Below are 18768 nucleotides of genomic sequence, written 5' to 3'. Positions count from 1 at the left end.
AATGCTGCCAAACGTGTGTGTACATGACTGAAGCTTGTCTTCTCTGAGCATACCTCACTGTCCTTATGCAATCATTTATGTGTCCACAGTCACCAACACAGGAAGGCAAGGTTAATCTTTACACTTAAGGTTAAACAGCAAAACCTGTGTGGTGGTAGTGATGTCAGCTCATGTTTGTAAGTGCTTGGGCTTTGAGATGACTCAACCGAACACGACAAGTGAGGTTATTATCAGCTGTTGTTACTGTGACGAAATTCAGCCTTGAAAGACTCGTGGGCAATACAAAAAAAATATACATATATGTTTAAAACGAATGAGAAAACATCCGTAAAGTAAGACTTGAAGAAACAAAAACTTTAAATGTTACAAGCAGAGAAAAGAATGTTACATTACCAGAGTCAGGACAGGTCTGTGGTCAATTTTCACATCAAACCAAATAAATAAACAAGCTTAAGTTCATTTGAGTTATTCAGATTTAAGGTACCACTAATACTGGAAGAGGTCATCTGAGGTGACTCTGTTCAGATTGTTTCTTCATTTCAGAGAACTATGACGGCTGGTTGGCAGCTTGAGTTTGATTTGAAAGAGAAGAAAGAGATCAGGCATGTCACATGTCATGAGGCGAATATTGCTCCATGGCACAGATACATAAAAGGCGCCATTCATGAGCTTATTCACACACGTTTGCAAAACAACTGGCTGCTTCTCAGCAGTCGCACTATTATGTAATGCTTGCCGCGCTAATTAGCATCAGACAACACCAAACACAAACTTGACGCGTTGTTTTTCGCAGCACTTCTCACAGGGCTGAGAGGCTCACATGAAAGCACTATCTGTTTCCATTTTTGCAGACCCAAAGTTTCCATCTAACAAAATAAGGTTGCCAACTGTATGACAAACAGAAGTTATTGAAAAATATCAATTTCATGGTTGTTGTCTACCCCAGTGTAATCTTTCTCTTTTGTGTGCCTTTTAGGATTGTCAGCTTGCTCTCCGGCCGAGACCGGGTGATGTTCTTTGTTGTGTTTCTCAACAGGTGTAGCAGTTGCTGCTTGGTGTATCCCTCTTTTTCTCTCCATCCCCCCCCCCCCCCCTTTTTCTCTCAACTCCTGTCCACTCTATCTTTCTTTCTCTTTCTCTCTCCGTGTCAGGTTCAGCAATATTATGTAAAGGTCCATCCACCAACATGTATAAAAAATAAAATAAAGTTTAACTGAGATTATCAAGAGGAGCCTTATCATTCATAAAGCTCCCCTTGGCAAATCAAAATCTGCTCAGCACAATATGAAGAACAGATCATTATTCTGCTTGCCTCGATGCTGGACAGGACAAAAAAAAAAAAAAAAAAAAGAAAAATATCAATTTCACCGAAGAAGAAGCCTGTGAAAGTGGATGGGAATTTAAGAGGAGTGAAAAACAGAACAAAGGGACAATCGGTCAGGCCAAACCTCAAACCTCATGGGCAGAGATGGCCTGCGCAGTGTCCGCTGTGTCCAGGGCCGCCCCGCACATCAGAGCATGTTTACACTCCACGGGTCTACTACAATCACTTACTGCAGGAAAAACAAGCCCCTTTTCTTTGAGCTCACAGCCAAGAAAAAGCCACTTCTGCCTCTCTCTTGCAGGGAGGGAGATATTCAGACGACTCTCTCCCACAGCCGCAGAATCCAACAACACGCTGGTTGAGGGAAAATGAACGGAAGATGACAGGAGACAAATTGTGGGGCGGAAAAAGGTTCATATTTTCTCTGAACCAAATGAAAGGCTTGGGAATGTGGATCTCTCAGTTTGGGATTCTCAAACAAAGATCAAGTGTCTGACATGCAAAGACTCTCATGAAGAAGGCCAATTTCATTGAGATTAAAATCTAAAAAATGGCTTGCATTGCATAGTGTGTAGCAAATCTGAGATCCTCAGCAGCGGTTTTCATCAGTTATATCTCAGGTTATAAATCGTCTAGCTTCGCTGTTGCAGCTTACACCTGCAGATGGATTTGTTGAGGTAGGAGGGATTAGAATGAGAGAAAGCGAGGAGGGAAGGAGAGCCAGAAAGACTGACACAAAAGAGAGCACAAGACAAACACAGACAGTCAGAAACAAAAAGAAGGAAGTTCTCCAGTCTTTAGTCTACATTCCTCAGCCCTGATGCTTGAAGTATCCTCAGATCCTGAAACTATACAATCATCCGCAATCTAAATCCCTGCAAACAATACTCTCAGCTCAGGAGAGAGGGAGATATTCAGCACAGGTGGTATCAGGTACTTCCCAGTGGAGACAGATGGTGCAGGAGAACAGATTAGAGCCGAACAGATACTCTAAGCCATTTGTTGGTCTCAGCACTGCAAAGGAAGCTGATTCATTCATCTCAGGAAATGACAGAGAAAAACCTGACACCTGTGTAGCTGCTGCAAAGGTGGCCAATCTGCTAGATAGCTGTCACGAAAACAAAATGCAAACTTATTACTAAATGAAAGAGTGGAGTGTTGAGTGTTTCAGGCAGCAAAGTTTTGGAGAGGACTCTCACAGGGAGCAGCTGACCCACTGAAGTGCCCTTCAACAAAACACAACACGCTGTGTTTACTGGAAGGTGTGTCAACTATGACGAGGCACAAAATGTATCAAGTGAAGCTTCCTCCAGTGTATTAGTCTTAGACCATTGTTTGGACTTTAAAACACTTGGTTTATACTGGTCGGAGGAATTTTATGTCCATTTTTCTCCTGTTTTGGAAGTCTAAAGAAGCATGACAGTCTGTTTGGAGAGAAGCAGAGTGAACCAACGCTGTGCCAGCAAACACAGTGTAATGTATTAAAAGCTGTGTATAAGAAAAGACTGAAAAAACGCTGCAAACTGTCTGGACGAATTATATCTCAACTTTGTACCTGACCTTTTCGCCCTCCATGGGTCAAAACATATTTAAGGTTTCCTGCTGGATTTCTCTCAAACTGATCAATTTTAGCAGTCTTTATTTTCGCATCTTACACTGCATTCAAAGTTTAATAAATATGTCCTTAAATTACCAACTGATAATGACCCAATGCATCCATGAGGTATGACACTGAGTTATTTGGATAATTTATTTGAATTGTTTAAAATTAAAATAGTTACATCAAGATGTATAACCTCTGTAATTTTGTATTTTTTGTATATGTAAGAACAACAGTTCAAGAAAGTCTGGTGAGCCTAAGGTTGACGAAGAGCTGAGTTAGTAGCTGATTTTAGTACTACTTTGTTCACATCTCAGCTCAACTAAATGTGCAGAAACTCTTTGTCATTCCACAGTTCCACTCCATTTTACTTACCCGAGAGCACCACTTCAATGAGGTCTCCTTCATGGATGTCTTCTACAGAGGTCAGCTTCTGCAGGATGTTCTCGTCATTTAAGTTGTGGCGGAACAGCAGGATCTTGTCGTACATGCCAAAGAAGCCGCACTCTGGGAACTGGAGAGAAGTGGAGATACAGGTGAAGTTAAAACTTGAGTAAAAGCTCTAGTGAAACAGTTAAGATGCTTGTGAAATTCTAAGCCTGACAAATGATAAAAGATGTAAATTGTCTATACATGTCTAAGGCTCAAAGTCTGGACGTTTATGCACTGTGGAGGATCCACATCTAACACAGAAAACAAAAAGAGATACAGATAAACCAGTTCATTCATATTCACAACCTGTTCTGTTGCAAATCTCCTGCAAATACACTCAAGCACACACACACTCTCATATCACGTCTTGTCCTGCGTCTTACATCACCACTGGTATGGGGATTTGAGTACTCTGAACCCAGTGGCTCAGGAAGAGAGCTCATGTTCAACCTCTTTTCCTCCCTTCAAAGGAATCTACACCATAAAGTAGGGGGAAATGCAACTAAGAGGACCCTTCAGTGAAGACTAATACCACGTTTTCTCCACTGCAATCAAAATGAGCGGCCCACATTTGTTTTCATCAAGTCATAAACCCCAGGTGTTCTGCTTTGTGCCAGTTTTATGAGCAAATCGTTTTATTTCATACTATTTCCAGGAATACAATGACATCTTAATTAGAACCAGAAATTGTTCTACTGCTGAGCAACGTATTGGGTGCACGTTTCAGTTATAAAATGTGCACACTAATAATTTCCGACACAAAGACAGATCATCAAGATTCTAACGTTACCAAAGCCCGTCACCATCGATGCCAGGGTCTTGATCAAACTGTCATGAACTGGAGCTGAGTAAATGGCACTAAGTCATATGATCAACGACTGGGGCGGCGATGAGGGTGGGAGAGGGAGACGAGGAGGAGGAGGTAAACATCCTGAGAGGAGTAGAGGAGAATCAACGCACAGGAAGTGCAGCTCCAGTCAATACTGAGTCACTTCCTGTACTGAGGGCAGCCCTTAACCTCTTGGAGAGCAATGTTCTTGTCACAAGCATAAGGCCATAATGAAAATATATGACCACATACTGTACACAGTATATGTGCATACATCTACTGTACATATGGAAAAATGGTGAAGTGGCTCTGCAGCGAATCTTAATCATTCTGAAAAGGAATGTCACACCATTAAAGGGTAATTTAAAGAAATAATAATAAGACATCTGTTTAGCACTCTCCTTTACTCTTAGATTTTTAAAGCTCATGGGTGACATGTGTTTTGAATACCACGGAAAAGCTTCTCCATCTCTTGCACAGCACAACAATACTTTAGCACACCTGACACCTGACAGTGTGGAAAAAGTCGGTCAACAGTAGATGTTCAACGGTATCCTGCAAGGTTTGTATCAAAGTGGAAATTGGGGTATTGTAGTTATACTGTACGGCAAGAGCCTAGTATTGATGCCAAGCAGACTGGTATTGAAGCATCCAACAGCTGTTTCCCCATGCACCAGGGTCACACACAATGGGCCAGGCAGAACAATGCCACCGTGGCCTGGGAGCACCAGCGGTTGGCACAGTGTCTGGGCACGGGACACATAAGACACCTGGAGCCTTGTAACTGCCAAGAAACACAGAGACAGCAAGACAGATTCATGGCTTCGCAAAACACAGATGTATCAGATGACTTGTGTCAACAAAGATCGAAGGATGAAATGCTAAAATGTAAAAATGTAACTCTGCAAAGAAAGTGATCACTTCTGAAGCTTGTTGTAGTACTTGAGGCAATAGAGTGGACTACTGGTTGGATAGAGAAACACTTAACAAAGCACCTGGTCCCACTGATCCCACCCTGCGCTCTGATCTCCCTCTGTGGAAGGGAACAATTTCCCCTTAGGGATCTGCAAGCCACAACATCGCAACAAAAGTCTTCACTTCTTGTACGGCTATGGATTTTTCCCCACTGGTCAAGGGGTGTTGCTTACAAAAGCATTCATGAACTATAGACTCACTTCAGACAACATGTAGCTCCATAAATGAACAACACATTGTTTTAACATCAATGCTGCTTAAGGAAGATGCATTGCCAACAATGACATATTGTACTAAATATTAGGATGGCAACAACTTGTTGATGTAATCAGTGACATTGATTATGTAAATATGTTCATTTGCGCTGGATAAGTTTAAGCATTGCAATGTTTACATTAATCCAAGATTAAGGGTTTAATGGTTAGTGTGCACTTTCCACTGGCAAGTTGTAAGCTGTCTGTTTAGGTGTTTACAGACCTATAAAAGTGATGTAGACATTACGCTTTAAGTGTAATGTAACTTCTGACAGGTAAAAAATACAGTTGCATTTTCATTACAATCAGCACAAGCAATTGATGTTAAATCATACTAAATACCATCTTTGTTAAACTGCACCTCCACTGTACTGGAATACAAGTAGACATCAAACCACCAGATATTTTAAAACCAAAACTATCAGTGCTGTTAAATACTATTATTTGTAACTGTAATGTTTTAATGTAATTTATAAATATGGTATTATAAATATTGCTCTAACAATGTGGCAATTAAATGTTAAAAATTACTTCAGAACCTTCTATGGGGATCAGTCCTAAATGAAGGTACTAAAGTTGTTTGAGGTTAATGATTGCATTCTGCATCTTATGTTTATTTAACAAACTATGCTTCAAACTCAACAAAGCCCTTTCTAAGTGCAGTAACAGTCTGGATGTTCTCTTCTTATTCCTGTGACTTTTCCCTCTCAGACAAAGTGTGCTGCATTTGTTAGCACTCTATTAGACTGGTGACCTGTCAGGGCAGATGCCTCCTCTCTTAGCCTGTGCATGCTGCTCTAGTTGAGTCATTAATGTGCTTTTATGGCACTTGTAAAGTCACATTTCACTTTTTCTCCCATTCAGGAGATACATGTATGTGTTAAGCGATGATTTGTATTCATCTGACACACACTAACACATACATGGAGATATAATATGACATTCATTTATTTTATCCCTGTATATAGATAATTTCAGCTAAATCCAAACTACTGAAATATGAACATGAGAGACTAAAGGTTATACGGAAACAAAAGGTTATGAATGCAAAACAAGGCACGTGCTCGTGCAATGGAACGTTTCCAACTCGCCCCCCTTCTTCTGACATACGTACCTACAGCACATCCTAAAACCCTGTCACGCTTTCAGGTGATTAATGCTACGTGGCTCAAACCATCACCACCACAGCCGCGGGAAGGGGGGCATCCTTCCTGAGACGGCTGCAGTGTCACGGTGGGGTTTTCCTCCACTTGCCTGACACGCCTGCTCTCAGACACTCACACTAATATTGCAGTCGATGCCCAAATCTAGCCAGCTCAAGTCACCTCCTCTTGGCACCTTGCGCAGCACTTTCCACTGTACAGAATGGGTCCCATTCCAGAGCAGGAGCTCTGCAGGCAAGCACGTAATGGCTATGGGGGCAAAGGACAGTACTTTTTTCCATGCCCCATTAAAGCAAGAGGAAGCCAGAGGTACAAGAACAATAGATTGGCAGGTCTAGGACGCTATTTTAACAGTTTGTTGTTCCGATCACACCGATAAAGTGATAACTGATGGTTAACCTGTGGGGGCATACATGTAGAAAGCAGATTCCTATACACATTTTCTCCACCCTGCATGTAAAAATATACCATTCACCTACACCGTGCTCTCATGCATATATATATATGTATATATATACGCCCTTATACCATCACCCACACATGCTACAGCAGACATCTCTGAAGCCCGTAGTGACTAAGCATGTCTTTTGTCATCTTCAAACACAAATCCATTCAGTTGAGCAGCCGCGACCACACACGCACACCAAAGACCCGGGTGCAGAGGAGCTGCGTGTGAGGTCCACAAGTCAGGCTGGAAAGACGAGTGGAAAGGGGCTTTGCAGTAGTAAGCTTTTGTTAAACGAGCTAATCCGCCATTGATATGCTAAATCCTGTTATAAGGAAAGAGTAAGAGGCAAGAGAGAAGAGGAAGGAGGGGAGATGATCGAGGGAGTGGGACAGAGCTGAAATATGGGGACAAATTACCTCAAATTAAAAAAAATGATCGTGTATGAAAACCCAAGTGTTTCATTCTGCGCTGTGGCACATTGACACTAATTACACTGTGGTACACAAAATGATAAATTAGGAAAATTACTCAACCATGTTCATTTCACAATGCATGTAAAATTAAAACTGGCAAAACACAATCTCTGCCGAATCTCTTGGTACAGGTGTGCGATATCATAAAAACTATAATCTGAAGGCATTAAGTGATAGTGGCCATTAAAAGCTTTTATCAAAACAGTATAGCGTGCATTTGATTACGCAGTTAGACATTTGTGTTCCTCTGCATGTGTGATGTGTGGCAGAGGTGGCTGGAAAAAAGGAAGCAGGTTTAAAAGCAGAACACAGGCTCTGACAGAAGGCCATGTGATTACAGTAAGGAAAAGTATGCTGCATGACCTGAGGCCGCCTCGCACCTTTATTAGTGTGGCAGCAGGCCAGACAGATGTGGAGCAGTTACAGTGAAACCTTCTGCAACAGATCATTGTGCGTGAGTTAAAAGTTGGACAAAAATTGGCTTCGTTATTAAACGAGTGCTCATAAAAATGTGTAGGGCAGCACGCAAATGTAGAACTGCAGCTAACAATTATTTTCATCTGTCATCTTGTCTATGAAATGTCATTAACATTATATCAAAAAAATCTGCCTCATTTATAAATGTTTTCACGCCTACGTGTAAACTGAGGAAAAGCAAATAAGAAGGATGCATTAAAAATTATTTAAATGACAAACCAATGATCAAAAAACTGCTGCCAATTGTTATTCTGCCGTTAGCCTATTGATTATTTCAGCTCTTCAAATGCATCTGTTTCTTCTTCATTTTTCACTTTCAGCATTTCAATCACACAAACAGTGTTGTAGTCTACCAACAAAGGATTTTTGTTAAAAAAATACTCTTCAAAGTATTTAAAAAAAAGCTAATTTTGTAATACTAGCAAGGAAAAAGTGGTCTTGTTACCTCTGGCATCCCACTATCATGTGATTTGTTATTGATAATTCTGACTCATTAGATTATGCTATTCTTCCTTTTTACACTGTAAATAACTTCTCCCAGTCAGATACCCATTGTATGAGGCTGAAAGTGGCAATATCAAAAATGCTGATTTTAATACAAGACTCACTATGTGTCACCTAAAGAAGTGGCAAAATGATTGATCTTATGGCCCCTAGATAACATTATATAAAAATCCTTGTATTTATTGTATTTATTTGAGACTGTGTGTCTTTGGAGACATTCCCCCTAAAAATCACATGCCAGTCAGTGACGTATGACCCTTCTCCCAGCAGGGGCCAGCCTTCAACTGAGTGATGAAGCCACACAGGAGGCTCTGCAATTATCACTTATAGCCATAGGTGCTGCCAAATAGAACAACACTGAGGTCTTTGTGTCTGCCATTTTAAGTTTCACAGAAAATGCTGTGAACTTCCATTATGCAAAGCAATATAATCATCTTGTAAGACTTTTCCAAACTGACAGAACAATGCAATAACAGCCCAGCATTTTTTTTTACAAGACTATCTTCCAAACCTTGTGATCTAGATGTGTTTTCTTATGTGAAAAGTCTAAATATCCAACATCTTCTCTCTGAGAAGAGAGATTTGGGAATTTTGAAGTTGTTTTGGCGTTTCAATCGGACAGTGAACCTTGAGAAATAAACCTGAAAATGCTAGAGTGAATGGAAAACCTAAGACATGTTTCGTAGCCCATTCAAATTCAAATGCTAGCAAGGAAACTGTCAACGCAGAACATGAATAAGCAGCCCTCCCACTCCCCCTTTGCTTCTGAGGTTCCCTTGAGCAGACACTTTGCTCAGGGCGGAAGACAACTGTTCTCGTGATATCCTCAAGTGTAATTGTACAGAAATTAATGGATGCATGTACACTGTGCTAAAGCTATGCAACAGCACAGAGTAAATATTATCTAAAAAAAAAACTGTGAAGGTAGAGGGTTCTTGTGAAACATTTAACCAGAGTCAGGAGGTAGCAGGCCTCCATTCATTTAGCTTGAGGTGGCAAGATGAAGACTGTCACAAGATCAGTATGATACAAGGTGCTTTTATTCACCATATAAATACGTCCATTGATTGATAACCTTGCAATTATAATAGCGCTAAGATCAGATCACACTGCCCCAGAGACAGAACCATAACCAGAAGATGAAGATGGAAGATTTCTTTGTGGTGTAATACAGTTCACGTCTTATAAAGACATGAAAAGAGAGTTTATAAAATGGCCCACATTTTCAAATTTGTTCAATAACTACAAACATGAGCTTGATGAGTTTTGATGTATAGCAGATTTAATTAGCAACATGTGCTGCATCAGCGTGCAGTCAGTTGTGAAACCATGAGTTCCACTGAGCCGTAGTGAGGGTTTCAGAAATAGGAAAACTGTTTTTTTAATGTCTAAACAATGGGGGAACCATTGTTTGACTTTGAGGTGCATTTTAACGCCCACAACAGAGGAAAATACTCTTCAATACTTGAGCTCATCAAACGCCTGCATTGGAAAATCCAATTATGTGCTCACGAGAACCTAGGGGGAAAGCTGTGTAATTACTTTGTTGAAGTCACATCAAACACAATGTGGAAAACTGTGTTAATTTATTAAAGTCAACAGTGGAATTGTCTTTGTTTTCATTACACATTATTAATGTAATACCAAGCAAAAAGTTTTCCATGCTGCACGGTACAAGAAACACATGTGCAGCAGCTTACTTAACGATAACTAGATGTGGGCAATAGCAGCAGCCAAATAATTAATTTGTCACTTGGAGTGATGCATCAAAAGAGGGCACACTGGAAACACTCTGGTTTTCCACTGTCCCGTTCAACATTAAGTGCTCTTGGTCCTCCATTAACAGTTTCCACATATGTTGGCTGAATTAATTCTAAATAATTCACTTTAATGGTACAGATCTACCCTCTGTAGTGTAGGCACGAAGCAAATTAAGTAAAAATACGTATTGATTGAATTGAGTTTTATATAGTCTTCTCTCTGTTTGTTTTAGCTTTCACCCAGCAAATAGTCCCCTCATATTGAGCTGTACAATGTTGAGTTGTGATCAAGTAGGGAAGGTTTGCATGAACCACTCTCCTCGTGGAGAAAGCCAACTGTGCACAAGCAATTGTTGCTTTACCTAGGACTGGAGGTAATGCCATTAAACCATTAAAGAAAAAGTTAAAGTTATTAGCCATAACTAACTTAACAAGAAAACAAACATATTTCCCAGGGTTGGACTATTCTTTGTTATGTCTGTTCCAGCTCAAGTACATTTTGGTTAGCATCTCAGTGATATTAACAGTGAAAACTGATATTCGAGATTTTAAAAATGAGAACAATGCAGAATTTATTTTATAGTAAGCAAAAACTACAAAAGATCCCCAAACATGAATTAAACTGAATTAAAAAGGGTCTGTGGCCACAATATGTACTAACTACTAGTATTGGTATTTACATATCAGCTTCCTGTCAATATTGCTCCGTGTAACACCACAATATACTGTAGATCTAGCATGTCAAGCAAATCCCTTCTGCTCCGCAGCCAGTGTATGGAAAGAATGGTCGAAACGCATGCTTCATTTCAACAGCACATTACATAAAATTGTTTGCTCCTCCGTTTGGAAGCACAAGCCAAGAAAAACACACTACAGCTGGAGGCAGAAAAGTGTGTGTGTGTGGGGGATGTGTAACTGACTGACAAAGCACAACCCTCGTATGGTTTATATTCGAGAAGGTAGCTCTGCACACTTTTGGGATCAGACAAACTCTTCCCATCTCTTTAAAAAACATAATATGGGCTTCTTTTCCACTGCAAAAGGAAGACTTCACTTCAAGTGAACTCACCACATGCAACGGAAAGGAAACTCATGTGGTAGCTTAGCGGCAAGAGAAGCTGAGACTTTCTCACTCTACAGGCTGACTAACTTGTTTTCTTCCATGTGGTGGAATATGGCTCATGGTTCATTCATAGCTTTTACTGTATGAGGCTGTGTCATCACGGAACACAACACTGTGCTCTCCAAACCAATGGATCCAGTCTGTAACACACCTGATTATTCAGAATTTTAGCCGAGCATGAAATAAAGCTTGACTCAAAATATAAATGGTGCACAGTAAATTTCAATGTGCTTGACGGCGAAGCGATGCACTGTCAAAATTGTGACACACACTGCACAAACTAAAAACCTTAGCAGCAGCAGTCAGTCTGTTTTACGTAGCCAGCTCATTCTGCTGCTCTGTATGAACAGGGGTCAACATAATTTCAATGCAACTGATTGTTTGACCAAGATCTCAAGGCGCTGAACCACTTCTCAACTCTTGTCTTATATCTGTATGTTTCAGAGAAGTGTGAACACTGCGGCTCAGACATAGCTGACTCGTACTGAAAGATGAGAAACGCAGAGGTTTGAAAAAGTGCCAAACTTTCCTGTGCACTTAATTCACTGCTTTTCCTTCTTATTGTAAGCTGAGGCCTGTGTATGTGTCTGATTACGGCCTGTGTGAACACTATATTCCTGCTGCAGACAAGGTGGAATCACAACTCTAACCACCGTGCTTAGGTCTATGGCCGTGTCCAGACCACAGAATAGTATGAGACTCTACACCTGTCATTCTAGACCCAGTTCAATCATCAGGAGACTCTAGGAAAACTATACCGTTTACCCAATTTACATCCACCGAAATAGCTGATGGTTTCCAGCCAAATCTCCTCCTGGTTTAAAAAATGTCGCTGTGAAGCACTCCAAAGAAAATCCCACAATTATTTCACTAGGCTTTTGATTATTTGGATCTGGACAAACAATACTCTTCTGTGGCAATTTGGCCTAAAGTACAAAAGCACTGCAGTGAAGTGGAGATAATGGTGGTGAGGTCACTGTTTGGTTACTAGCCACTGAATCCTCAATGAGAGCCAGGTGGCTTTTGGCCTAACAGCACTAGTTTATTACTTATTTTTTTTACAAAAACTGCCCCATATCTTTTCAGTGACAATGTCCTATACATGTGTGGGTGTTTGCTCGCATGCATCTGTTTATGTTTGAGCGTGTGCATGAGCTATACATGCATTAACAGTGTCTAGAGGCCAGGCAGAGAAGAGGAAGGCTGAGTCACAGGATCTAAGGCCTCGCAGGAAAAGAACAGTGTGATCTAAGAGATGCTTGGCCAGGCCCCCGCACACTGCTGATGAGTTATAGTCCTGCTGCGATCCTCCACCCCAAAGATATACTGGAGAATACACTCCATCTCTCTGCCCTGGCCTGGATTAGCTGGGGACAGCCGCCAGATTCACCTCCACACGGGGCAAATAAACAGGTGAACGTGGGGGGGATTTGTGTGAGATTGATGGCAACTGCACTTTCTCTTGTTCCGGTAGAGCCAGAGGTCAGAAGGTGTGCAATAATAGCAGGATGTAGGAACAGGCTGCTGTTGCTCAACAAAAACATGAATAATTGCTGTGGTTTCTGTTGCAGAAAGTGGTTTAGGAGCAACTTTAGGACAGCTTGAGGTTTTCACTTTCTCTGTGATTAATAATCAGGACCTACTTTAACAGATGTTGAACTAGCCGTTTCACAGAAATACAACTGTACCTATCCAAAAGAACTGCGCTAAACTAAATACTCGGTGCAGCTAAATTCCAACACTCAAGCTGTCCCCTTCTTCAAAACAGAGACACCAACAGGCAATTTCTCTGAATGTTTAAACACACAGACAAGAATAATAGCAAGTGCAGCGTAGATGAAAAGCCATTTGAACGCAGACACACAGACTGAACAGGCTGTGCTGCTCTGCCGACCACAGCAGATTGGAGAGCGGGAGCAGAGAGAATATGGAAACAGGGAGCGGCTCTGAGGGGAACTAACCAGCGAGTGTGGCTGGAGAAAAAGACACAGTCACAAAGGGAGTCATGCTGAGTGGCTCACTGTTGCCCTTGGGTTTAAAAATTCCCAATCAAACTAAAGCGGAGTTTTTGTACAACTATGGTCAGTTTGGACTGTGGTGCTTTTTATTAGGGGAAAATGTTTCTTATTAAACGAGTATTTTATTATTAAACCAGTTCCTTTGTAAGTCAGGGGGTTTCTGGTTGTATCAACATGTAATTTCACTTCCTCCGCCACCTTCCTATCACTTTGACAGATCACTCTCTATGCTGAAAGACAGGAAAGGCACACAGCGCTAAGACCACAGAACAACAACACAGAATAAGACAGCAATCAATAATGATATGACTGAGTGGCCACAACAGGGACCATATGGTCTTTATAGCGTGACACTAGAAGCATTTTTAGCATGTTAACATGTTAATAGATAGAATATGGTCATAAATATAACATCTGCTTGTACTAGCTTTTTGAGCTGGAGTAACATTAGTGATTAACTAGGTCAAGTAGGCCAATGTTAATATGTTGAATGGAGTCCTTGTCATTAAGCCAGTTTACCTCCTTTTCTTCAGCATTTGTCATGCTTGAAGTCCTTTAAGAGTGCTGAGGTTGTCAGTAAGTGCAGTCAAGGTGGAACCCGGTTAAAAGATCGGAAAACTAAAACAGTTAATGAGTAAATTAATAAAGGAAATGAGATATCCCTTTTCAGCAAACCGTGTCATGCCACAGTTACAATTTTATGAATGGAAACTAGTATGGGTCTCTCAGGAAGTACACCTAAATCACTACATGTGGTTGGCTTCACAAGCACAAAGTCACCGGGATTCCTGAGTATTAAATAGTTCTGCATTGTTGCTGCCTACCACTTCAACATTATCACAATCAAAGCCCTTTCTGCCAGCATTAGAAGAGATTGGAGTGATGCGAGATTATCTCCCACCACTGGGTAAAGTCAAGTATGGTGAAGGGCATTTGGGCAAACTAAAAGCACAGAAAACCCAAAGCAAAGCCACACTTGGTGGCAGGAGCAGCCTTCTACTGATGGTTTTGGCACAGAACATCAGCGCCCACAAACCCCTCTGTGCCCCATGCTCAGGGCCTTGCCAATAGGGCTGTCCCAGCCTCCCCTGCCCCCTTTCCCCTGAGAGGACCACGCTTCTCCACTCTGTCATTCGCTGACTCTTGTGGCCTGGACCTGTGTTCTGCCTTGCCACTTTACATTTGAAGGAGAGCAAGGCGGCAGAAATGTGCACTGCAGATGTTAGAAATTACTTAGCTCACTTAACTTCAGAGATACCCCCCCCACCCCACCCCACCCCCCTTCCACAAATTACTCCAAGACTGGGGAAATTGATAGATTCCTTGTGCAAGGCTTTTGAGTTGTACATGGACAGACTTTTTTTTTCACAATCCCCTTCGTGATATCAATTTAGTCAATTCCATTGCTTTGGAGTGAGCCTGCAAATGAACACTGAAAACCAACTGAGCTGGAAAAAGGACCAGTACCACTGGTGAATATTAACGGGTGACCTGTTTCTTCTTGAGCAGGAGCTCAATGAGCTTTCCAGGAAACGTCTGGCCCCATGTATATCACACATAAAGCCTTGTGCTGTTGGAACGTCCTCTGGGGTGAAATATGTCCGTCAAGTCCATAGGAACATGCAGATGTGGGCTTACATTGTCAAAGGGCAGGAGGGAGGGAGATGGTGGTGATTTATTTCCCGTGTGCTTTGGTTAGTGTTGGTCGATGTGAAATGCAGTTTCTCCATTTTCCATCTGCACCCTTCTTTTGAGCTATATTCTTCTCTCATTTTCTTCCCCTTATAGCGTTTCATTTTACTCTTGCTACTTTCTTGTTCCAAGTCCCTGTAATGAAGCTTAAACCACATAAAGACATTAGGAAAGAAGGCTAGTGAGAGCACAGTCATTTATTGATTCTATATTCTATATTTCACTAAAGCTAGATATTCAGGTCGCAACTGAACACAACAGTCTTTGACAAATAGCACCCTAAGGTAGAATCACAATGGAAGCATACAAATGTAAACCAAAGACAATCTTCTCTACTGTTGCAACTTGATCTAATTAATCTTGAAAAGGAATGTTGAGCTGATCTTGTTTTCACTGCCAACTGTTACCTTGCATCATGCAAGTGATATTACTCAAAGGTTTAGAACAATCCAAATCCTTCTGTTTTTATAATACTTGCTATTTTCCAGTATGTTGTCCAATGTAGCCCATTTCTGTCTCAAAAAGGCCTTTGTCTCGCTAATTACAGAGGCAGCTGTACAGCCCTCAACCAGAGACTGGGAGTTACAGCACTGACAAAACCAGTGGGGAAACCTGTGGCCGAGGCAGCTGCCCTCCACAGCATTTCCAGCTGTAGTGAAAATACAGCAACATCTTAAGGACAAGAACTAAAATCTAAGTATTCATAGAACAATTTTTCCCATCACCTATGCCAAATCACTTCACATTTCCTTCCTTCTGCTACCATCCTCTTTGATTAAGACAGTAACTTTTAAGTGTCCCCAAGCAACACTGTAAATGATTGGCTTATATCAAACTGCCAACAATTCACCAGTTAATTCTATTGTGCTGTTTGGAGGATACTAAAAATAATTTCACAGAGACTTAAAAACTAAAATATGTTGAACACGCAATTGGCATTGCAGCAGCATTCATCAAAACTTAGATATTTGACAGATATTTAATAATACCAAGGCAAGTGTTTAGCTCCAAATATTTCAGTTGCCTTACAGTTTAATCCCACCCATACCCAGCAACATCACATCATCCTCCAAAAATGCCTGGGTGAGGAGGAATGTTCTGTAGCTGGCTGGCTTTCTAGGCTGACCAGCTGGCTAACTGGGATTCATTCTCAGAGAGTCGTGAACTTTTGTCCCGCCACTGCTCCCTGGCTGGCTGCACGAGAGGACTTGGGCGACACCAAACAGGAAACACTCAACAAGTGGAAGCTATGGATGTTTATCTCGCACCATTCATCAAGCCCCAAAATCCAGACAGAGAAGTCAGGACCCAGCTTCTGAAACAAGGCTGTCCCAACTTAGAGTTGCATGTAGCCACAGCGGGGCCGTCAAGGGGCCATCGTGGGTTAGATCTGGGCTTGACAGTAACAGACTGGGGGGGTCTCCGCCACCCTGGTTCCCCCTTGTGATTTCTCACAGTCTTCAAGGAGCCTGGCTTAGAGCTGATGCTCTCATGCCAAGTGGTGACACTAAAAAGCTCATATTTTTCAGTATTCAGTAGATTGCAGGAGCAGTGACCGTAATTGTTGCTCTGAGAGATTGAAGCTATCAAAATCAGGTTGCACCATACTAAGGTTGACCTTAACCGCTAAGGTTGATGATTGTAGCCCAAATCACGATTATCAAAACCAACTTCAGACTAGCACAGAGAGCATAAAAAAGTAGTTGTATTTTGTGATAGCTGGCCAAGTCATGTGGTTGAGTCTTAAGCAGGAAGAGGAATGAAGCGTACAAAATCTATACAATCCACAGCTATTTTAAAAGGCTGCCTGACTCTTTGTCAAACAATGAGACTGATTCAAATCTAAAGGATGAAGAAAAAAATACAGATTGTCCACCTTGGAGGCATGATGCATTATTCACAATAAAACAGAGCATGTACAAACATCAGGAAATTTTATAACTGTGCAGCCACCCCTCTAAAGCATTTGTGATGGCATACTGGTTTGTATCCGTGCAAATAATAAGTATATTTAATAATTGTTGTCTGGTAAACGAAAAGATCTTCAGTCAGTTTGGCAAGCCAGAGATGGTACTAAGATAAATTTAGTAGTAGAAAAGTAAAGCACTCACTCACAAAACCAGCGTCTGTGCTTAAGCTATGGTCCCAATCTTTAAGGGGATACCCAGACTGTGACTACAGATTTTACGATATCAATGCCACAGCAAAAATAGCAGACAGAGTAGCAGTAAAGCTTTCTGTTTATTAAGAGTGTAATTTTTTGTGATCGATTGGGCTCATACTTGCTGAATCACACTGTGCTGCATTTTCACCAAGAGGGTTCAACAAACAAAATCTTTCCAAGCCTTGGGCAGGCTTTTTTTTTTTTTTAGTAAACAGGTGGTAAATGTCAAGTGGTTACAGCACAATGTGTTTTGATCATGCACAATGCATTTGTCTGAACTTGTAGTGGTACGTCAACAAATCTTATGCTCAAATGTAATTTACGTAATTCCCTTACACTGACTATAAAACATGCTATATTAATCCTAGAGGTCAGTGAGAAGTAGTAGTTGGCTGTTTTGGCGGGAAAAGGCAGAAAGAAGACAAGACACAGAGGAGGAATTCAACTTCTAGTACGCCTTCAAGCCCATTTCCAAGGAAAAGTGCATCTAGCTTGCTGTTTTCCATGTGCCAGCACAGTGACTCAGATAATCAGCAGGGAAGGTGGACAAATTGCCACTGTAATACAAGGATGAAGATATCAAGATATCAACATGGTCAATATCACGGTTTGCATGCAACAAATTCCCATTCTGACACGCACAAACATCTGACACAGCAGAAAATCTGACAACGAACAGCACAGATTAAAGTTGGGATAAGAATCCCTGTTTGTTGCATGGCTGAGTGGTGAGTCACTTAGTGAAGCAGGCCAGCTCTCAGCGGAGGAAACAGCACCACAGATGGGGAATACACTTCCATCCAGACTCTATCTCCACGCAGATATTACCACATAAAGTTTAAAGCCTTTTCCTGTCTTGCCTCTGCTGACAGACACCTGACGTTCTGCTGACTGGAGGCATCCTGGGACTGCTAGCTGGGGTTAGAGATCCTCAGCTGGGAAAGCTGGCCAGGATGAGAGGACTTTGCAAAAAGGCTTACTGCTGTCATGCATATTTTAGAACAAGAAGTGAGGCAGGGATGGACTGAAAGCACACAAGGCCTACAGTCATATTTTCCATTGATATCAAAGCCATATGGCCGGATTTCATGAAATAGTTGAGGCAGTACACTGCTTTTGACAGTGTTTAATAGAAGAAATGCACTATAATGAGGATGAACTGGCTGGATATGCTCTATGGTGACCATGTACAGTGTACTATGATAAACAGAATATACAGAATGTCCAGATAGTTATCATGTTCATAGCTTTGTCACAGGTTTTCCCACGAGTGTCGACCATAAATCACATTCTTTCCTGCCACATCTTAACCGGTTCCATAGAACCTTTAGATGAATGCATGTGTTACACAGCGATAAAACTGTACAAACGTAAGAAATCCTGATCTTAGTAGATTATCAGCACTCGTTCACACTGATTATGTGTAAGGGGTTGCCTTTAAAGTTTCTCATTTCCCACCCTTTTCCTGTTACAGATTCTTGCAACTATGCCAATATGTTACAGGATCCATGTAAATATGCGCAGTGATGAGA

The 18768-nt window shown here is 41.3% G+C and overlaps 1 protein-coding gene across 2 annotated transcripts in view; it reads right to left on the bottom strand.

Moving 5' to 3' along the window:
* Positions 1–18768, bottom strand: part of prkd3 (protein kinase D3) — a 36489-nt gene that overhangs the window by 14570 nt on the left and 3151 nt on the right. For both annotated transcript variants that reach the window (XM_084569535.1, XM_084569536.1), the window contains exon 3: positions 3300–3438. In XM_084569535.1, the coding sequence (XP_084425661.1) occupies positions 3300–3438 (139 nt within the window). The remainder of the gene's footprint in view (positions 1–3299; positions 3439–18768) is intronic.

Source organism: Chelon labrosus, assembly GCF_963514085.1.
Source record: "Chelon labrosus genome assembly, chromosome: 20".
Taxonomy (NCBI): Eukaryota; Metazoa; Chordata; class Actinopteri; order Mugiliformes; family Mugilidae; genus Chelon; species Chelon labrosus.
Note: the sequence above shows the minus strand (reverse complement) of the source record. Positions and strands in the feature narration are given on the sequence as shown.